Source organism: Monodelphis domestica, chromosome 1 (genome assembly GCF_027887165.1).
Source record: "Monodelphis domestica isolate mMonDom1 chromosome 1, mMonDom1.pri, whole genome shotgun sequence".
In the NCBI taxonomy this organism is placed as follows: Eukaryota; Metazoa; Chordata; class Mammalia; order Didelphimorphia; family Didelphidae; genus Monodelphis; species Monodelphis domestica.
Window position 1 is genome coordinate 395,097,096 of NC_077227.1, and position 23,249 is coordinate 395,120,344.

The 23,249-nt window shown below is 37.7% G+C and overlaps 1 protein-coding gene across 5 annotated transcripts in view; it reads right to left on the reverse strand.

Annotated features, from left to right (window-relative positions):
* Positions 1–23,249, reverse strand: part of NCOA6 (nuclear receptor coactivator 6) — a 78,261-nt gene that overhangs the window by 9,422 nt on the left and 45,590 nt on the right. For 3 of the 5 annotated variants that reach the window (XM_056821954.1, XM_056821946.1, XM_001371441.5), the window contains 5 exons: positions 21,356–21,502; positions 18,227–19,352; positions 9,373–9,494; positions 3,872–6,874; positions 77–145 (listed from right to left, as the gene is read on the reverse strand). In XM_056821954.1, coding sequence (XP_056677932.1) covers positions 77–145; positions 3,872–6,874; positions 9,373–9,494; positions 18,227–19,352; positions 21,356–21,502 — 4,467 coding nt within the window. The remainder of the gene's footprint in view (positions 1–76; positions 146–3,871; positions 6,875–9,372; positions 9,495–18,226; positions 19,353–21,355; positions 21,503–23,249) is intronic. The other 2 variants (XM_056821961.1, XM_056821967.1) reach the window with 2 other exon arrangements.

Genomic DNA, 23,249 nt, shown 5'->3' on the forward strand with positions numbered 1-23,249 from the left:
AAGATGCCTAAAGCAAAGGGTATTACCCTCTAATTCATTCTAGCCCATAGAGAAGCTTTTCCAAAGTATACTCTACCTGGTCTATGTGCAGGTCCCTGAGGTGGTACAGCTGGGATCTCCTTCTGGGTCAGATTTGGTGAAGGTGCTAAAATAGGTGAGGAAAGCAAGGTGATCTAATTTTTTTTCTCCAAAGCAAAATAAAATGTAGTGTTGCAGTATGTGGTTTCATAACAGAAAGAACTTTTAAGCAACCAACCAGGTTCTTTCTTATAGTTCTAAATGAATTATGGGATGAGATATTCTTGAATTTACAAATAAATTTCAAGCCTTATCAAGAAGTTCATCTTTATTTTACTGTCTGGCAAAGACCGGCACTTGGAAGTTTATCTATGTGTACATGCAAGAATGTCAGTCATCCCTCTAAATGATCACCCTAGTGCAAACATAACAATATGGAAATAGGTTTTGATCAAGGACGCATGTAAAACCCTGTGGAATTGCATGTCAGCTACAGGAGGGGTTGGGGGTAAGGGAGGGAAAGAACATGACTCTTGTAACCAAGGAAAAATATTCTAAATTGACTGAATTAAAAAAAAAAAAGTCAGTCCCCACCCTCACCCCCATCCCCCAGGACAATCACTCCTTTGCAACTTAGTATTTTTGTTCCTGGGTATCAGCTTTTCCAAGACACTTTCAGAGTCCTGAACGAAGGTCTTTAAAGGAAATTCAATCACTTCTCCAGCACTTATAGTTTATTACATACCTTTCAGCAATTAAGTGATATTTTGTTATACTCCCTGATGAAGGCAGGAATCACCTCATATTCCTCTGTATCCATTAGAGCACATAGCAGTGCTGGAAATGGAATAACTACTTAATTCATGCATGTTTTAAATTAGATCAAAATTCTTGAGATCATATGCCAAAATGCAAAAAGAAATATGTAGATGTCTTTTAGTAAATAGCATTGTATAGAATCAGAGAGAGCTATTTTAACTATAAGATGAAGCCACTGAAAAATGCTTATCACTATTCAGGGGCCAGCTGTCAATAAGTGCAAGTCTGGGGGTGGGAGTGAGTTGTACATACAAAAGGTGGTGCTTATAATCTACTACAGCTCTTGTATTTGTCAATTCTCAAGAAGCAGGTCTGAAACAGAATATGCAGAAACATCATTCCAGGAAGAGTGATTTGTATTTGGAGCTGTGGTTTCCAGGACCCATATTTTAAATCAAAGCCCACTGCTGTGTCAAGTTCCATCCTCTTACTGGCCTGTTGTATGTTCCCTAGGGCTTTTGTCCATGTGACTGGAACCAGAACTGAGTATTTTCTAAGAATAATCAAGTGGTGGTGGTGGTGGTGTCTGAAAAGAATACTAGTTGTGGTTGTCTGTAGATTGTAGAAGTAGCCTAAGTGAAGGACCTGAGTCAGTTACAATCATTTAAAGAACTGCCTGAGAGGATAAATTAACCCCAGACTCAACTGATTATTAATTCTGAGGCATTTTTCTCTCTCTCAGCAAGGGTACAATAAATAGAGATGAAGCTGCCCTGAACAGCAGAAATTCCACAGACACATAGGGTCCTTAATATGCCTACACAGTATGATGGACAAGAATGAACATGAAACAAATGTTTCAATATGAATATTAGGCAGTGATGTTGATGGTAAGAGCTGGCTTGGTTCCTTAAGATATAAGTTTCCTTTCCTCCTAGATACTACAAATTGGTAGATTTCCCTTTTTCTTCAATGATGTGGTCACCATGGATTCTTATTAATGTAATATTTTAGCTCCTCTTCTGAAAAAGTTTTAACACTATGTTGTTAACCTTTCCTATGACTGTTCCATTATACCAAGGAATTACACAGATGGTACTTGGAAATTAAATTAAGTGCCCACTAGAGAACATTACCTAATTTTAAATATTTTTCCAAATTCTGCTGATTCACAGACTTCCCTGGCATTGCATTAATAGTATTATATAGTCCTGAATGCTTTGTAATCAAACCTGCCTTTCTGATAGGATTACAAATATTATTTGTTTCTTGTCGTGTGAGGTAATAATGTTTCCTGAAGGGAAGAAATGGAAAACACAACAGCAGAGTCTACTTTAAGCAACATCTGGCTTCCATTTCATTTTTAGGTTTCATATGCATTAGTAGAATGGTGCATGGAAAATAAATATGGCATCACTTTTAAAATACTAGCTGTTTGATTGGCTAACATGACAGCAATGGAAAATAATGAATGCTGGAGGGGATGTGGCAAAGTTGGGACATTAATGCGTTGCTGGTGGAGTTGTGAATTGATCCAACCATTCTGGAGGGCAATTTGGAACTATGCCCAAAGGGTGCTAAAAGACTGTCTGCCCTTTGATCCAACCATAGCACTGCTGGGTTTGTACCCCAAAGAGATAATAAGGAAAAAGACTTGTACAAGAATATTCATAGCTGCACTCTTTGTGGTGGCCAAAAATTGGAAAACGAGGGGATGCCCTTCGATTGGGGAATGGCTGAACAAATTGTGGTATATGTTGGGGATAGAATACTATTGTGCTCAAAGGAATAATAAAGTGGAGGAATTCCATGGAGACTGGAACGACCTCCAGGAAGTGATGCAGAGCGAGAGGAGCAGAACCAGGAGAACATTGTACACAGAAACTGACACACTGTGATACAATTGAATGTAATAAACTTCTCCATTAGTGGCAATGCATTGATACTGAACAACTTGGAGGGATCTATGAGAAAGAACATTATCCACATTCAAAGGAAAAACTGTGGGAATAGAAACACCGAAGAAAAACAACTGCTTGATCACATGGGTTGAGGGGATATGATTGGGGATGTAAACTCTAAAGGAACATCCTAATGCAAACATCAACAACATGGGAATAGGTTCTGATCAAGGACACATTCAATACCCAGTGGAATTGCACATTTGCTACAGGGTGGGGGGAGGGCAGGGAGGGAAAGAATATGATTCTTGTAACCAAGGAATAATGTTCTAAATTGACTAAATAAAATTAAAATAAAACAAATACTAGCTGCTTCTTTGTATTAAGTATCCATTTCCAAAAGTTCCTATATAAGAGATATTTTAAATTGGGTATCTATACTTGAAGATAGCCTGTATGTCTTGACAGGATTTGGCAAAATCACAAATAATGTGGCATAATGAAAAGAGCACTGCAATAAGAATCCAGGAACTTGGGTTCTAATTCTTTCTTCTTTTTATTCCTAGAATATATTATTAGCACAGTGCCTGGAACAAAGTAAGTACTTAGTAAATATTTTCTGATTGAGGAAGGACTTTGACGTAGGACTCCCACTCTCTGAGCCTCCATTTTAAAATGAGAGGCCTGGCCTAATGTCTTACAACTCTGAAATTCTCTAAATTTATAATAATATTAATGAAAAAATATTTATATAAGCTTATATTAATTTTAAAGCACTGTTAAGTAAACAGTATGCCTATATAAAATAAATAGCTTCAGTGAGAAAATGGACTTATATTTTTTTACCCTTCAGTATAAGACAACAGAATGCTCTTAAATCAGTTCTCTTTCTCTTTGGCCATCACTCAAATTTCTTCTTTTTAAACCCTTACCTTCTGTCTTGGAATCAATACTGTGCATTGATTCCAAGGCAGAAGAGTGGTAAGGGCTAGGCAATGGGGGTCAAGTGACTTGCTCAGAGTCATACAACTAGGAAGTGTTTGAGGCCACATTTGAACCCAAGACCTCCTGTTTCCAGGCCTGGCGCTCTATCTACTGAGCCACTTAGTTGCCCATGATCCAAACTTCTTAAATTCACTGTTAAATTTCTAACTCTCTGCAGGAGGAAAAACCATAAGGCTCAGAGTACATACCTATATTCTGAAGAAGCTCTGGGTGGGTTCCTGCTTTCTCTTCCACTAGGCCAATTCCAAGCTGTTCAGTCACTATGCCACCATGATTATTTTTAGTATTTGGGGTTGTGGAAGCAAGCTCTGAAATCACTGGGGCATTTACCATAGATGGTGCACTGGCAGGAGAAGCACTGCTCAGTAAGCTCGGCGCCACTGGTACTGAGGAAGAAGAAATAGCCATGGTGCTAACACTTGGTGTGCCAGGCCCAGGAGTGCTTATCTTTAGCAGAGTGGGTGCCGGGGGTGTGGTGGCCTTATTGTCCGGTTCTGTAGTTATCTGCTCAGTTCCCACATTACAAAGGGCTGGCATTTCCAGGCCCTGGCCTTCAGCATCTCCATCCACAGCATACTGTTCCTCCCCTTTTTCAAGAGATCCTGTTACTTTCTTGCATGCCTTGGTCAACAAAATCTGACCAATCTTGTCCACTTTCCCCTTGCCCTTACTAGATGAAACTGGGCTTCTTCGGTTGCCAGAGGAACCTGGACTACTGGTAAGAAGAGGTGAGACCATCACTGCTGACTGTGCAGCTGCTATAGGGCACTGATCTGATGAAACACTAACTTGAGGACTAGCATCATCTGGGCTAAACTCTTTGACTTGCTGGACAGGGGTCTGTGTAGGAACAACTGAAGAAGCTGTGGATGGGGGAGAAGGAAGCTGAATGGGTGCTGCCCGAGAGTTAAGAACCAATGACCTATTGGTTGGTATACTTGGGGCAGGGCTACTGGATGGTACACTAGGAGGTGCAGGAGCAGAGGAAAACTTTATGTTTTGGGGTATGTGTAAAGGGCCAACCACTGCCACAGGCTGTGACATTAAACTGGAGTTAGAGGTCAGTGGGGCTGCAGGAATTGTACTTGACTGAGATCCTTTCATAACCTGAATTATCGAGGATGAATTGATAAATACTGGTGTAATGAACTGAGGTCGAGCATTGGACTGAGCTGATGACTGCCCCTCGGAAACCATAACTTTGTTTCCCACATTGGGCATTGTGACTACTGTTGACATTAATGTAGGCTGCAGGTGAGATGGCAGAGGTGTTGATGTATTAGCAGAAGTAGTAATGGGGTTTGAAGTTACAAAGACAGTTATTTGGTTTGGTGGCAAAGGAGTAGAAATGGAGGAGTTGACAGGCCTGGACATTGTTGGGGGTACATTTGGTGTGCCACTAGAGTTGACCTCACCCAATTCTTGGTGCATTTGGGTTGAACATGGCTCATTACTGAGAGGCAAGTTTAAGGGATTAGAAGATTCCTTACCAGAAGGTGGATCCTGCAGTGGAGGAAGGACAGCTATCTTTTTTAGATCCTCCCCTGATGACACTGTAGGTGACACTTCAAGACTGGTAAGCCCAGGGGGCTTAATGGTAACATTAGGAGCTCCAGAATTATCAAGAAGTTGACTTAGAGATGTTGGGGCTTCTCTCATAGCAGAAGAGAGCACAGATTTGTTCTCTTCTGCAATAGGAAGTTTGCTAGTGTCTAAAGGTTGCATCTCCTTCTTTTGTTGGTCTTCAGAAACCATCATCTTCATTTCTTGGACAGGAATGGCTTTTAGCTCAACATTTGCCTGCTCTTTATTACCTGGGGCAGTCTGGCAGTCATTGTCCGGGGGGACATTAAGACTCTCTTTGTTATCCTCAGTAATACTAGCCACTGCAGTCATAGGCACTGTTGGGTTTGGTGGATTCAGCATGCTGTTATTAGGAAAATTCCCAGGTACAGGTGTGGGTAAAGAAGTAGAATTGGCCAAAACATTTCTTTGCAATTCTGCACCCTGCATTAGAGCTGGATTTGTCTGGGATGCCAGAGACAACTTAGGTGTTTTTGAGTTTTGTCTGCCTGGACTTGGTGTAGTTTTCCTACTGGACCCAGGACTAGACCTTCGACTATTGCTCGGACTAGCTCGTTTTGTTCCTCCAACATTAGCCTGCTTTCCAGAATTAACAACAACAGAATCCAACTTATGAGTCTGTGGAGGAGCAAAGCTTGAAGGATTATTAATAGTGAGATTTGAAGGAGCTTGCCCAATGGCCTTCAAAGTAGTTGGATTAAGACCCTGCTGATCAAATCCTCTATTCAGATTAGGTCTGGGAGGTAAAGGAATATTAATCTGAGGAGGAAAGAGACCAGCTATAGAAGCATTGAGACGTTCTGGTGACAAACTTATTTCTGAAGGTTCTGTGCTAGGTGGACGGTTGTTTGGTGTCTGAGGGTAATATGGCCTTGGGCTGGCCCTATTTGGTGTTTTAGGCCTGGATGTCTGTGTAGGGGTAGCAACATTTGAAAAATGGTGACCATGAGAGCTAGATAAAGAATTAATTGGTGGTTGCTGTGGACTTGCACCTTGAGTAGCAGCAGAAAGGGGAGATGGTCCCGGTTTTGGCCCTGGCATCATTAATTGATTCTGAGAAACTACTAAATGCGAAGCCAGGTTATTTGAAGCCCCTGAAACTGGAGTAACTTCATTTCCACTTCCTTCAGGAAGAGATGCCACTTCTCCCAGAGGTGAACTGGAAGGATTCTGTAGATTATCTGAGTATACCATTTTTCTTGTATTATTTCCCAGGGGAGGATTAACTGGCAATGGCATCCTTTGCTTATCAGGAGATGGTGGTACTGAGCCAGGGCCTTGTAAGCTGACCATTACTGACATGCCACCACTCTGTTGCATGGGCATTCTCTGTGCATCTGGATTTAGGGAACCCCTTGTGGGGTGAACATTTTGGGACACAGGCAGTCTGATTGATTTGGGATCTTGCTGCATCATAAGCATCATCATCATTTGTTGCTGCTGTTGCTGTGACTGTGCCTGAGTAGGGGGTGGTGGTGGGGGCTGTGGTTGAGGTGGCTGTGGTGGTGGCTGCTGTGGTGGTGGTTGCTGGGATGGCGGCACATGCTGCATGAGTTGAGGAGGCATCTGTTGTAGTGGCCTTTGTTCAACTTGTTGAGATGGATAACCTAGAACGAGCCCCCCAAATCAGGGAAGTTAGATTTCCAACAAGTAAGTTCAGGAATCTGTAAAGCATTTTCACAAACATTCACTGATACTTCTGAGGAAGGCCACATTGAACCTATACAAACAATGCAAGCATAGTCTTTTTCCAGGATGCAGCCTTTTGGCATTGGGTATACATCTAGTTTAAGAAAATGGAAAGCTTAGGAGAGGGCAAAAATCATTAGTGCTCCTGAGCCTCTGGAGTTTGATTGCAGGCTCTGGCAACCTTAACACAGCTATTCATGGCAAGAGGTAAAGTCCAGGTGACAAATCTGCCCAAAATGTGAATCAACGTGATAAATCCAATCACATGGATGCTTTAAACCCATCTAGAACTTCAGTGTCATGTAGATGTCATCTGACTTTCACTATCCATATAAATGAAATGATTCCCTCCATCTGGGAGAATTACCTATTTTCATTATGTATTGTTTTAGTTGATGTTTGTAGAGGCATAGATAGTTTTATGGCTTTTAAAAATCAAGATCCTTCTAAAACAAGTCTAGGATTTACTTCCTTCAGTAAATCTTAATAGCAACTCAGACCTGTTGGTTGCCTAGGACATTTATTAGTTCAGTGAACTATTAATGATAAGAAGATACATATATAAACTCTGAAAGGGGAATTTTATATATTTATTCATAAGTCCATCTTTTAAAATTGTCCCTTACCCCTTTATTTAATTATACTTCTTTATTTTCACCACCTGCAGAAAGATTTCTCAATAACTCACACCATTAGAAAATGTCAGACCAAAGACAACACCATTTGGCCTGTTGGACAACAAATGGAAAAGAGATGCGAGCAAGGCTTAAATAGTTGCCTCACTGCTTACAAAGAAATATTACTTATCATAGAACTGAAAATGAGGACTAAAAAGGATCCTGACATCACCAATGAAGGAAGTGAGCTGGAGGAAAAGGGGCATGGAGCTGAAATGCAGCTTTAGCAATGTAAATTGTTAAAGCTGTACTATCAGGCACTGCAGGTTTAGAAGCTTTTTTTTGGTTGTTGTTAAAGCCCTTCACAACTCTTAGGTACCAAATCCTACACCCTGGTAGGATTGAATGGATATTAGTTTAAGAGCTATTATTATATACAAAAGTACCAGTCAAGTGTTACTTTGACCCGTATGGATAAGCCTTATTTAAGAACAGAATGAATGAACAGTTAAATACTTAAGAGCAAAGATTTGTTTGGCACCTACCAGTAAATGCTAGAGAATCTAGATATGAACAGTGTTATCCATGTTTTTAAGAATGCAATGTAGATTTCCTTTAAAACAAACTTCCCCCCAAGGTAAAATACAGTATTGTTACATATTTAATACTGTCCTTGAGGTATTTCTCTCAAAATAAATGAAAAAGATGCCTACTAACACAATCAAGCATATTATATGTTGAATACCACAGATATTCTTTTCTATATGAGATTCCACAAGGGTCATTACTTAATATCAAGCATTAAAGCAATTATGGTTTCTCCACAAGTTCCTTGATGCTAATGCCATGATACAGGTGAGAAATATCCTTTCTCAACTTGTGGCTTCAGCATCTGGCACATCTGCATTAGAAAAGGAAACAGCACCTATTTCCAGCACCTATCCAGAGTAGAGCAGGAGCACTGTAGCATTATCTAGTAGAAATTACAATTCTAGACATGAATGCTCTGAAAGGTCTATGGAGAGACAGGCAATATCTGAGTAGTCACAAGGTTGCTAATAATGTAAAAGGTAAAACAAATAGATAGTAATGTGGGAAGATCTTAAGGAAGAGTAGACAAGGGCATCCAAGGTCTTCCTACTATTAGTTACTGCTATGGATAGTGGACAAGACCTGCCTACAATCTTCGTGGCTCTTCCTGTTACAGGATGGTGAAGAGACCTCTTAGTGAACCTGCCATTTATTGGTATAGACAATATTTCATCTGAGAGGGGCCCTAACTCACTCCCTAGGTGCTACAGTGACAGTTTCTAAGACCAGCACACTTCTTTTTGACATCAAGCTTGCCAATATGAAATAAATATAAGCATTTATTTCTTGGATATCTTGGATTACAGTGCGGAAAGGGCAGAGTAGCAGGATAAGAGAAGGGAAAACTCATTTAAACTTGGCTTCTCTGAATATGGCTGGGACTTGGTTGTCAGGGCTTGGACTCAGAATCAGGGCAGTCCATCCCATTTCAGTCTTCCTTTGGAAGAAGCTGAAAGGTCCAAGTGGAGGTGAATCCAAAGGTACGTGTACCTTCAGACAGATTTTATTATTTTTTTTTAAAAAAGGTTTATTATTTAACAACACAACAAAATTCTCAAGAAACACATATGCCAAAATGTTCAGGAAATACATATAAGTCACAATGGACAAAATAGTGTTGCTTCTTCCTTGAGGGGAAGGAAGAACACCAACAAGATCCCCTTTCACATGCCATAGACAAGACAAGTGACATCATTATGCTTTATCACCTGGTGGCCTACTTGCAAAATCTGAGAGTTTAGGGCCTGTGCTGTCCAAGTTAATTCCTTGTTCTCCAGACAGTGATTGTTGGTCAGATTCCTCAAGGCCAGCTGGGCGTGTATCTGGGTTACTGGTTTGAAAAAAGAAGAAATAAAAGGAAAGCATTTGAAAGTTAACAAACAAAATTAGTTTGAACTTAAGGTTCCCACTTTTATATGCCAACATTTATTGGAATTATGATATTTCCTAGAAATGAAGTAGTCCATATAATATAGTAATTGTGTGAAATATAGGCTACTATGTTAAAAATCACATTTATTCCAAATAATTTTTGCACAACTACTATTTTCATTATAATGTACATCAACCATAATCATAGAATTTTGGAGAGGGAAAAGATGATTCATAGATTTAGAGATAGAAGCTAACTAAAAGATGGGCTATTTAGTTTGGCTCAAGTCTCTCCCCACTGTGGTTAATATACTATTGCTATAAAGTAATATTCTTAAAGATCTGGTCTGACAGTGTCACCTTCCAACTCCATGAATTCTAATGGCTCCCTATTACTTCTAGGAACAAATTAAAAAACCTATTAGGTTTTTAAAGGCCTTCCTTCACAACCTGGTCCCTTCCTACCTTTCCAATTGACTATTTTATTTTATGCTCTGTAATTCAGCTCCTTATCCTGTGCCTTTTCATTGGCTGTCTCCCAAGCTCTTTCTTTTGCCCTTCCTCCTTCCCTCCATCTCCTGGCCTTCTCGTGAGGCTATCTCTCATTTAGACTATATGTCCCTTGTACGTATAAATGTCATTTAGAAGTAGTCTGTCCCATGAGCTTCTTAAGGGAAGCTTTGTTCTTTGAATCCCTAGTACCTAGAATAATGGTAGGCACATCAGAAGTGCTTAATAAATGCCTGCTAACCGATTTGCTAGATAAGGAAGCTGAGTCCCAGAGAGTTTAAGTGACTTGCCTAAGGTTACACAGGTAATGAAAAAGGCAGGATTTGAATTCAGTTCTTCTGTGTTAAGCCCAGTGTTCTTTTGACTGTACCCTGTTGCTTTTACCTTAATTTAAGATTTAATCTAATCTTCTGGTTTTATAGATTTATATGTATAGGAAACTAAGGGACCAAGAGAGCTAAGTGACCTGCTAACCTTAATAATAGCAAAGTTAATAACAGAGCTGGAGCTAGAATCCAGGTCTCTTGCTTACTTTTCTACTATGCCAATCTGCCTCTTGAATCTGAGGATATTTTATAGATATCAAAGATAAAATTCAGAAGCTCTAGACTATCAGCATATGGAATGAATTTAAAAGGAGTGCCTCTGAAATATCAACATCTGCAAAATACAGTCTTAAAAGCTGAAAAATATAATCAAGAAGCCTAGTACTATTTTTTTTAAAAAGTCCTTACCTTCTGTCAGTATCAATTCTAAAAATGGAAGAGTTGCAAGGACTAGGCAATTGGGGTTAAGTGACTTGCCCAAGATCACATAGCTAGTAAATGTGAACCCAGGGCCTCCCAACTCCAGGCCACTGTGCTACCTAGTTGCCCCCTTTGGCAAGTACTTATTTATTTAGTGAGCAATTCTGCAACAGATTTAAAAAGTACGTAAAAGTGGGAGGAAGAGAAGATACAATGGGAAATTGCAACCAGAAAAGTCTTTATAACACACACTAGCTCTATGACTATGGAATAGTCTAATTTATCATGAAATAATTATGATATAGGACAGCTAAGTGGCTCAGAGGATTAAGAATTAGGCCTAGAGACAGGAGGTCTTGAGTTCAAATCTGACCTCAGATACTTCCTAGCTGTGTGACTCTGGGCAAGTCACTTAACCTCCTTTGTCTAGCCCTTACCACTCTTCTGCCTTAGAACCAAATCAAAGTATTGTGATAAAAAAATTATGATAATTCTTGGGCTACCTACCTTATGACTTACAAATTATCTGTCAATATTCCCACTGATCTTTTCAAAGGTTATATAAAATTTAATGGTTGCCAAAAAGACAAGTTGGAGGAATTCCAGTAACTGTCTTTGAATCACAGCAAGGCTAAAGACTACACAACCTAAATCTCTCATTTTAAAAGGTGAAAACTGAAGCCCAAATAGGAGAAGGAAATTGCACAAAGCCACAGAATAAATTAGAAGCAAAGCTGTTACTAGGACTCCTAAATCTTCATTTCAGAGTTTTACCACTATACCATACTGTCTGCCATCGCTAGATTATTTTTGTAAGCTGCCAATCACTGCCTGTCAAAAGATGATTCCTAGAGCAGTGTGTAGAATCTCAATGGAGGCAGGTTTTAGATGCTGAGGTAAGATATACCTCCCTATAAGCAAAGGATAAACTATGGGAGTGGAAACACCGAGAAAAAGCAACTGCCTGAATACAGAGGTTGAGGGGACATGACAGAGGATAGACTCTAAATGAACACTCTAATGCAAATACTATCAACAAAGCAATGGGTTCAAATCAAGAAAACATCTAATGCCCAGTGGACTTACGCGTCGGCTATGGGGGGTGGGGGGGGGGGAGGAAAAGAAAATGATCTATGTCTTTAACGAATAATGCTTGGAAATGACCAAATAAAATATATTTAAAAAAAAATAAAATAAAAAAAATAAAAAAAAAGTGGAAACTGAAAAAAAAATTAAAAAAAAAGATATACCTCCCTAAGGAAGGAGAGTGCAAGAATATGAGAATATACAAAAATAAATAGCTATGCATTTCAGTCTTTAACACTCAGACTCAGGAGAATAACCTTCTCAAAAGAGAAAAGGGATGATGCAGCAAATAAATCATATCATTAATAGCCACTTTTAAAGAAAATAAATGGTATATAAAGTTGGAACTCAAGAAAATAAATCCCTTAGATTATATTATGGCTGAGGATTTTTTTTTTAATGGCTATAAGGGAACAAGAAACTTACATGGGACAAAAGTAAGAAAGCATTTACATTTAACTATCCTCAATGAATTAAAGACCTTTAGTCTGGACAAATTAGATAGTAGGGTTCCAAAAAACTTAGTAGCTGTGATTACAATGATCTTTCAAAAATTATAGAAAATGGGAAAGGTGGATCCAAGACTACAGCAGTATGTGAATTTGTCCTCATTTTCAAAAAAGAGAAGGATGACATCCCTGAACTAATTATAATAAATTTAGCTAGAAATATTCTAGACTACATTATTAAAAGTCTAGTCAGAGACCATTTAAAAGGGAAGCATGTGTTTGTTTAGTTGTGAATTGAACTGCTCTTAGTTCCTAGAAAATTTTTGGATACAAAAGAGATCCATATATAAAAAAGTAAAAGAAAGGGAGGCAATGATCACTAAAAATCATTATGATTTTGTCTAGAATTAATCATATACTAATCTCACTTCCTTTGTTAAAAGGATTACTCCACTGCCATTGGGGTATTCGGTTAAAATATTAAAAGTTACAGATGGGGAAATAGATTCTATGCAATTAAAAGCCTCCTTTAGAAATATGAGATGTTGAAAAGTGGAATGGACTACATTGAGGATTAATGGATTTTTCTTCCAGAGAGCTTCAAGAGAAAGCAAGATGACTACTTGCCAGGGATGCTGTAAGGGTATTCCTGTTCATGTACAAATTGTACCAAAAGACTTCTGATGTCCGTTCCAATTGAAATTCTATTAAGTTGTTCCTAGCTCTGTCTTTAGGAGGCAGATATAATTTTAATCCTTCTTTATATGATATTTTTTCAAATACCTGAAAATGCTACTACAAATGTTCCCTTTCTCATCTCCTATCATGATTCCATCTCATGACTAATTCCTTCAATTAATTTTCACATTTTGAAGTATTATCTCCCTGATAAGAAAACATGGTCTCCAGGCCCCTTACCATCTTGGTCATATTTTATCTGGGTATCAATCAATAAGCATCTATTTAGTTCCTGCTTCAGATTAGCAATGGATTTCCTAAAAAGGTACCCAGGCCTTTCTACATAGACATGAGTCCATCTATCAACTAGACCACTTCTCTCCATCTCATCTTTAAAAGATGTAATGATGGGCTTTGTCAAATGTTTTGTTTGAAATATAGGAGAAAAAGAATTTTTTTATGAAACACTTCTAATTAAAACATAACATTCAAACTGCACCAGAAATCAATACAAATGTCTAAGATAAAGGTAAGTCCCCAATAGGTAAGTGATTAAAGAATTATGAACAAAGAAGTTCTTAAAAAGCAAACCATCAAGAACTATCTTAAAAAGAGCTCCAAATCATTAATAAAAAAAATTAAAACAAATTTGAAGTTTACAACCATCAAATTGGTTAAGAAAGCCAAAGATGGAAAAAGTACATGTTGGTGGGAATGCAGAAAAACAGGCAGACTCACTGGTAAGGAGCTACGAATTTTTTCAGCTGTTTTGGAAAACAATTTGAAATTAAGCAAGAAAAGTTACAAGAGTTTTGTTGTGTTCTTTGACCCAGGGATCCCATTCTTGAGTTCAAAACCCAAAAAAGACATTAATAAGAAAATAAAAACTATGTACATGGAAATATCCATAGAAGCATTATTTGTAATAGCAAAAAAATTTAAGTGTGCCCATTGATCTGGGAAATGATTGAAGAAAATATGATATAAGAACCACTGCTTCACAAGGAACGCTGACAAATATAGGAAAATCTATATGAAATGTTGTGAGTTGAGTAAAACAAAGAACATTCAAAATTACTACAGATATCTAAATGAAGGCAACTTTAAGTGGCAACAAAACTCAAATAAAATTAAAACTACTGAACATTATTTATAAAGCATATACCCATCCTCTTTTTAAATAACTTGAAAAAATACTAAAGTATAAAGGTACATGCATTTAATCCAATTAAGCCTAACTGCTTTGGGGGATTGTACTTGTGAGATATTCAACTGTGAAAACATTGGTGTTTTGGTATAATAATGTCAAAACAAAATTTATTAAGAAAAATAAAAAATAAGTTGCTGATAGTGGCTCAGCTATCAACTTGACAGTTTTTTTAAAAATCTGGGAAGCAATCTGGCTAGCAATCTGGATGTGGGAATTTAGGTGTTCTCTTGTTATCTCATCATTTATCTTAGGTTCCAATTCCTCATTAAACATTTGTTTTTCCCAGTCAAAAGATTGTCTTAGCAGAGAAAACAAAAGCATTGTCTTTGTTCTATCACTCATTCAATGTATGGAAATGCACAAAACTTAAGGGATTTATGATCATCAACAAACCAGAATAATCTCTAAATTATGAGTTCACCTAGTCTTTTTAGTATTAAAATGTCCAAAAATGTGATTTTTATACAACTTTTAAAAATGTATTTTTGCATAAAGTGAGGGAGAAGTGTATAGTACAAAGAGTTCATATTAGGAATGAAGCTGAATCATTGTTTCCTGTTTCAGAAATGAAAGCACTACTAAATTCTCTGGGACAGTAAAAGAATTTGATTTTACCTGTATATAAAGTATCCTGTATAGATGGTAAAATCCACTACCATTTAAAAGACAAAAACATGCAAAATGCTGTATCTATAAACCAGAAATCTGCTATAGTTCTAGATCTAGCAAAGTCTACATGTTTAAGGTCAGAGATTGGGGAGGTTTATGCTTTCCCCCTCCAGCCAGCCCTCAAACTGCAAGAACAAAAAAGGTTGAAGCAATGTAACAAACATGATCTCAACTTTTAGGAAAAAGGCCTAGAAAACATAAGTGTTTTGACTCAGGTCATAAAAACTTTTTAGGAAAGAAAGTTCCTACATCTTATTTTCCCCCAAATTCTGCATGAAATTGGCAAAGTTCAGACAGCCAGGGTGGAAAAGACAAGTAATGGGAGAGTGCTAATTCCTCTGCATCAATTCTAACATTATGTATTAATTAATTATTAAAATAATGCAATGTAGTTAAAGAACTTCTGGAGCTAAAGATCACAACTATACATACACATCTGTCCTAAGAATAAGAGAATATACATTGTGGGATTTAATTAACAGAAAGTTTTTTCTTTTTTTCCTGTACAGAAAATGTCAAATCAAGCCAAGTCTTACTGAATTCTAATCCTAAGGGTAGTCACGGATGTATTAGTATATATCATTCAGAGATCTTTTAGAAACACAGCAAAGTTAAACAAAACAAAGTTATATAAACATTAAGAAACTATGTCTCAATGAATTATTGAGAATTTGTCTTCTGGATAAAATTCTGAATAACTCCCTCTATCAATGTAGATTAGCACCTAATTTGTAATTTTATCTTAAAGAATTGCCTCTGGAACTGAAAGATTTCTTTTCACACATTCACATGATAAGCCCAGGAAAGCTCAAAACCTGCAGAGCCCAGACCATCTTCAGAGAAGTGTGATGCTACTATGCATTCTATTGTCTTAGAAATAACAATCATGTCCTGCTGGACTTAACCCTGCACAAAACAGTCCTTTGCATCAGACAAAATACTGATTTTTTAGACTGTCTTATTCAAAACACCCTTATGGCTTAAAGAAACAAATGAAATCATCCATAAAATGTATTTAAAGCAGAAGGGGTTATGTTAGTTGCATGCTGTCTTTCCTAATACACTTGTCTTTGGAATACAGTGTACTACTGTAGCCACCATGGCATTAACATTCTAAATAAATCTCAATGAATTTAATATCTTGGGATAAAAAGAACCTTATTACTTTCAGGGGGAAATAGGTACTTGGGAAAACTCCTACATGAAAAACTAACAGGCCATTCAACTAATTTGATCTTTTTTCAACTGGATGCAAGGTTTTCAGTGGTTCATGAAGCCTTTTTTGAAGGTCTCATTATGGTGTGGATGGAAGTGGCTTAGAGTTCTCAAAGGAGAGGCCAAGAGAGTAAAAATCTGGTTAAGCCTTCAAACAAGTCAAGTTTTGAATACAGACCAAGCAACAAATTATGTTTCTGTCAACTAAAAATCTGTCTAGTTTGGTATGGAGGCCTGGCCACAAGGGAGATTTCTTCTTTGCCAAAGGAAATATTTTAATTTATTTATTTGTTTAAGAAAAAATCTTAATTTCTATCTTAGAATCAATACTATGTATTGGTTCTAAGGCAGAAGAGTGGTAAGAACTAAGCAAATGGGGTTAAGTGACTTGCCCAGGATCACACTGCTGGGGGTGTTTGAGGACAAATTTGAACCTAGGACCTTTCATCTCCAGGACTGGCTGTCAATCCATTGACCACCTAGCTGCCTTCCAAAGGAACTTTTTTTTTCTTTTTAACAAATTACAATCTGTATCAATGTTGGGAGTTTCTATACTGTGAAATAAAAGATCCTTCAAGTATATTTATTATATGTTAAAGCAGATGCTTTTTACTTTAGATTAAGTCCTAATGTTGCTGCCAAGAATTGTATACTTCTTTGTTTACTAATCTAGAAGAAATATAATCGTGGCAAATCCTTTGGTAAGAGTAGCAGTGGAACTAGATACTAAATATTTATTTTTAACTTTACCAACAGGTAATTTTCAAATAGTATGATTCTTGTCCTAAATGATAAAATAAAAACCTATGTAAGATAACCCCTCTTTAATTTGTATAATCACAGAATGGCAATGGAGAAACTTGAGCAGCTATCTAATCCAAACAATACACAAAGGGAACCCTCATTATAACATATCCATCAAGGGATTATTCAGCCTCTGCTTAAAGCCGTGCAAGGAGGGGGAACCCAACAGACCTTTTTACAAATTAGTTTCTGCCAGACAGATCTTAACCACAAAATGAGTCTAACGTACTTCTTACAAAAAGTGGTTTGTCAGATATGGTATTTTAAATTTAACAAGTCATCACATGGGAAATCTGGAAGAGTTAAAGCATTTGTTCTATAGCCTAACATCTATCTAGCTATCATATATTTTTGTTACAGTATATGTCAGGCTAAGGCCCAGACCAAGCATAAGGAAGAACAATTAACCATTTATTAATTAAGGTCTTGTTTATATTTCTGTCAATTCTAATTACATATTTGAATTCACTTATTTCTACCTCTACTGGAGCAATTAATATCTTAGTAAATTAAAACTACTTTATTTGTCTTACATTTTGAAGCAGAGACAGTTGAAAGTTTCCTTGAAAACGCTTGTTCTCAAAGAATAAAACAAGTCAAAGTAACATTCAGTCTTTGGAAAAGAGTATAAATGAATTTGTAATCATTCTGCCTTCTGTGAATATACAAGAAACCCATCTGTCAGGGATGGAAAGGGAGCCTGATTTGAAGTGTCTAATCTTCTTAACATGGATTTTAGGCCTCTAGAAATGATTAGGAACCTATATTCTATGAAGACACCTGTCAAAAAAAAAACAACAACAACATTTTCTGTGAAACAGCAGGGAGTTTTCTTAAGTAGGTTTTACTTTATCAATCACACAGGCTGTTTTCTAAAACATACTTACCCACTCCGGTTTACTAGTCATTATTAAGCCTGAGAATACAATCAGGAGCAATTGAGATCTCCTTTGCTACAGTGGCCTAGTGACCTCCCAAGGGGGATGAGCCACAGACTCCTTACGACAAGCATTTTGTTTAGTCTTTATTAGTCAGCAGGCAACTTCAATGTCTAGAGGGCTTACTAAAATTTAAAAACTTGGAATCAATGAATGGTAAAGCTGAAGACTCCTAAGGAATCATCTATTTCAACCTGCTCATTGTGGAGAAGACACCAAGACTCAAAGAGAAGTGGCATATCTAAAAATTATGCAACAAAATGGCAGTAGTTGAATCAGATCTCTGTTCTCTTGACTACGAGTTTAGTGAACTCTCTTTACTACAAAAGATTCCCCTTGATATATAAACAAACAAACAACATTTAGGCAAGATTATTTCAACCTACTTAAGTTCTCCTTGCTGATTACTTTTCTTCTTCCGTGGTGGTTTCTTCTTCTTGGGTTTATTTGCATTTGTATTATTTTGTTTATTGTTCACCCCAAAGTGGCCTGCAGATATATCACTTTGTAGTAAATTCACTAATAATGGACTTGTTAAAGTGACATCTTTATTGACAGGGAAACCAGGATTCTGACCACAGGAGATCTGATTTCCATTTGGTGTTCCACTGAAGGGTGCATTAAAAGGCATCCCATGCCCTGAAAAGTGGTTCCCTGAGGTGCTGTTTCCTTGCATTGCCTGCATGTGGGGTGGCACCATGTTTGATGGCTGCATGGAAACATCAGGCATCATCTGGGAAATGTTGACTTCATTATTTGTGGGGGTAGTGGCATCATTATGCTGCTGGGACATGTGTGAGCCAGGTCCAGATGGTCTTAGAACCTGCCCCTGAATTCCCATAACCTGAGAAGGATTGTTGTTCACAGGGCCTTGCTGGGCCATCATTTGTCCTGCCATCTGTCCCGTAAACTGAACCATATTTCCTTGCATGTTTGGAGTTGGTCCTCTCATTATCTGAGCTGGTCCCGTCATAACATTGGATTGGTTCTGACCATTAAATGGCTGCTTATTTCCTTGCATTTGATTGGTCATTATTTGTTCTATCATTGGGTTCTGCTGTAGCAAGACCTGGCCTTGAGGTCCCATCATTTGATTATGTGGTGCCATCATCTGCTGGCCCTGCTGGGGAATCATTTGTTTAGGGGGGGTCATTCTTTGCGGTGAAGGCCCAAGGTTTTGATTTTGAGGGGCTACCATCATCTGGCCTTGTGGCATAAGTTGGGCACGAGAAAGGATCATTGGGTTTTGAGGGTTCAGGGCTCCTTGAGCCTGAGAGTTCACCATCTGTCCTTGGGAGGACACGATCTGCTGATGCATGCCCATCATTTGAGATGGGGGTCCTTGCTGAGGCTGACCTTGCATGCTGCCCATGGTCACCTGAGGAACTCCACTGTTATTAGTTTGTTGACTGGCTATATTGCTATGAAGTCCCATCATACTGGGCTGCATCATATTTGGTGGCCCATGTGATACTTGCATCTGATTCTGGGGAGGACCAGTTCCTTGGCCACCTTTGAAAGAAAAAACATGGCTTTAGAAAGAAATTCTTATAAGTCAATTGGCATTAGTACATTCCAATTACCTTAACTACAAAGATACCCCACTCCCCACCATTCTGATTGACCAATTTAAATACCATTACCTGTCAACACACTTGAGTGTGCTTTTGGTGGGTTTTCTGGGTCATAAAAGTTGATGCTGTATAATCATCTACATTGAGATCTTACTGCACAACAGGGATAGAGGTAAACAAGTTCTCCCCACTCCTGCCTGGCAACTCAATGATACAAATTTTTTGCTGGATAATCAAGCTTACATTCTCTCAGATTACAAAGGGAAGAGGACATAATCTCATTGTCAATACTGAATAAGATGATTGTTGCTACCTGTAAGATGAAGAAAATTAAAAACACTTTTGGTCAGTGAACTAAACTTTGCCTCAAGAGCAGCTGGGGAAACATAAGATGCAAGTGCAGAGATTTTAAGAGAAGATGCTTTCTATTAAACAAATTCTGCAGAAGCTGGAGAGACCTACAAAGTTTCTTGGAAAGCTAATCTGGACTTTCTTCTACGGTTATCTGGACAAACACTATTTATTATGTGTGTGTGTGTGTGTGTGTGTGTGTGTGTGTGTGTGTACATATGCACACAAATATATGTGTATATATATAAAAAGGAAAGGTCAAGGAAATTGCCCTTCCTTTTCAAGATATCATCAACTTTCACCAGCTATAAGGCTTTTAAAGTTATTTAATTGCAATTAACATGCAATTAAAAATGGGACTAAAAGATCAAATTAACCCCATGTAAGAACACAGGGATATCAGGATATTTTTGACAATATCAGACCAATACTTCAATTTAAATGATGTCTTGATGTAAAGGGGACAAGATAGAAATCATATCTTGATACATATAAATCAGAGAGATGAAATTTGGGCCTTAAGCACTTCTTAGCTCATTCCTGGAGTAATAAGATTCAGCCTCTCCCAATATGTTTCTATTAAGTGTAGTGGACTATGGGGACTGACTGCACAGGATGTTTTCCTGATTCTACAACCAACATACAGTGAACCAGAAGCTACTTCCTGTGTGAATCAAATTAATATGTAGGGTATATTTTATTTATTGATTTCTATATCAGTTATCCTTGGGAGATAACTCTTCCTAAATACATTGTGGAGAAAAAATCCCTGGCTAAAGGGATAAGTCATTACAGCTCTCCTTGACCTTTCTTTTATCTGTTCAATCCAGATTTACTCACTCTGACCAGAATACATGGTTAGCTCCTGCTGCTAGCACCACATCTGCCTCTCAACTGCACTGGTTGATAATAAACCTGGCCCAGATGTAGACAATTCCCATTTCTCCTTATTTCAACTGAGAAAGGGCTAAAGGAATAAGCATAGAAACATCCTAATTATAGGAATACTTAACAGGAGCCTTAAAGCTCTAGCCAGAAAAGTGAGTCACTGACCTGAAGTCCTTGCTTGGAAATCTCTTCCCTAAATTAATTTGAAGGAAAAGGGTATTAGCTTCCCCAACTTGTTCCCAAAAGACAAACAGTCTATTTCACTGACATTCTTTGAGACATATATTCACCTAGGATTTAGAAGGAACCATAAAGCTCAATTAGTCTAACCTCTACCTCAGTGGATGAATTCCTTCTCTAATATCCCTGACAAGTGGTAATTTGGCTTCTGTCCAAGCATCTCCAGCAATAGGGACACAATGTAGTCCAGACCATTTGGGGAATAGCTCTGTAAAGCCTATTTTCCTTAGAGTTAGCTGAAATCTGCCTCTTTTTAACTTCTACCTATTAGGCATATTCATATCCTCAGGGGGACATGAGAATAAATTTAATCTCTCTTCCACAAGACAAATCTTAACACAGTAACTGTGCCTGCTTTACCCCACCGGTCTCAAGTCTCTTGTTCAGATTTGGCATGAGAGAAATATAACAACAATAAGATGAAAGGCTCATGCCCACAAATATACGGAGAGAAAAACAAACCTGTGTGCTGTACACTCTGGTTTCCTTGTAGCTGAGGAGTTCCTGTGTTTCCAGGGGTTCCAGAGGCTGTTGAAGGCACTTGGCCTTGCATAAAATTCTGATTGGCTTGTCCTGCCGAGAAGCCAGGTGGGAGCCGTTTGGGCATTCCTTAATAGAAAACAATGAGTCAGGTAGTTACCTAGCAAATTTGATCTTCTGTTTTATTATGAAATGAATAAGGAAAGATGAACAGCATGAGGAGTCCACTTAATTTTTTTTAGTCACACTGGCTATATATCTTTATATTAAGTTCAGAAAAGATGGTTAAAAAAAATCAACACAATCTCTTACATGAGCATTGTCAAAATGCAAAGAAAATATTTAAAAAATTTATATTCAGAACATGCCAAGGAAAAGAGGGCAATTTGCTACCAAGAGGTAACCAGAGCTCACTGGTTACCTACCACAGAGCTGTGGCTAGGTTCATGTGCTCACACTGTTCTGTAGCCTACCAAATCCGGAAAATCCGAATTTCCTCAGCACAGACCCCAAAGGAGCATCTGAAACAAGGGAACATGCTAAACCTTGAAATATGCAAAAAAGCATGAGAACAGGTTGCTATGAAACCTATCAGGGTAAACAGTTGAGTCCTGATATTAAACACAGATAAGTAGCTTCAATCCCATCTGAGGAGATAGGTGACATTTCCTTCTATAATATTCTTTCATCACTCCCCTCCCCAGGCCCCTTAAATAGTGGTGTCCTTATAATGGATATTAAAGAAAAGTTTCAAAATGAAAATATCATCAACTTAACATAGAATCTTCCCTAAGGTTCTTTACTCCATCTCCTGATGGTCATGATACAGAGAATCAATATAATATGAAGGAGCTGAAATCTTACTTCTCTTTTATATTCAAGGTTTAATGTCTGAGAATTAATTTATAAGGAGAATAAAAATATAGGATTAGATGTAGTCAGATCTTCTAGGTAAACTCATTAAGGACTCAATGGAAGGGATCTAACCCCCAAATCTTTTTTCAATTTACTTGTATTAAACACATTTCTCTCTTTAAAAGTGCTATATTTTCAAACCCATTCTCCATAAAAGACACTTTTTGCATGCAATTATGCATATTTAACAGCGTGTCCCCTTGCACCATCCAATGGTGCCTGAAAAGACAGTAATCAAATCTGTAGTGTGGGACTCAAGATAAAACCTGGCTGATGATCTGGATCAGAATGTCCAGAATGGGGGGTGGGGTGGCTGAAGTTTGGGGTCAAAATTATTTGTCTTTTCCAGAAAACATGAATTTGGTAGGGCCCTTTTCTCCAAGAAATGCAAATATTAAGCCATAACTATAGCCCATGTCAATAAAATAAATTGCAAGCCAGTGAAAAGATCAATGAGCAAATCAAGTTCACCAGAAAACTATGAGAACATGCCTTTACTATGCTGTACTAGAGCTGTAGGGAGTATTTTGGGGGTAGGGAAGTGACTTTTTTTTTCTGAGCATGTTTATTAGATGACAATTATACCGTGCTTTCTATGTCTTACTGAAAAGCTCCAAGCACATTCTTGTGCACTAGATAAATGATTAATAACAATAAATAATAATAAACATGGAGATGGATAAGCTTTACGGTAGTCATTTTACCTCTCACACATTAAGCTCCATTGCTTTTTTCTTCATAGGAGAGACACCTTAAAAATTAATAAATAAATCTCCTTTAGGTATAACTAGTATAACTAGTGGAGCTCCCTCTCTAAGGAGCAGGTACTGGCATTATAATACTGTAAAAGTCAATGTGTTCTGAACTTATCTTTTGCATTTTAACAAAGTTTTACCCAATTTATCAAAAGATCACATTTACTATTTTACCACTAGCTAGTGTACTAAAATCAATAGATAAA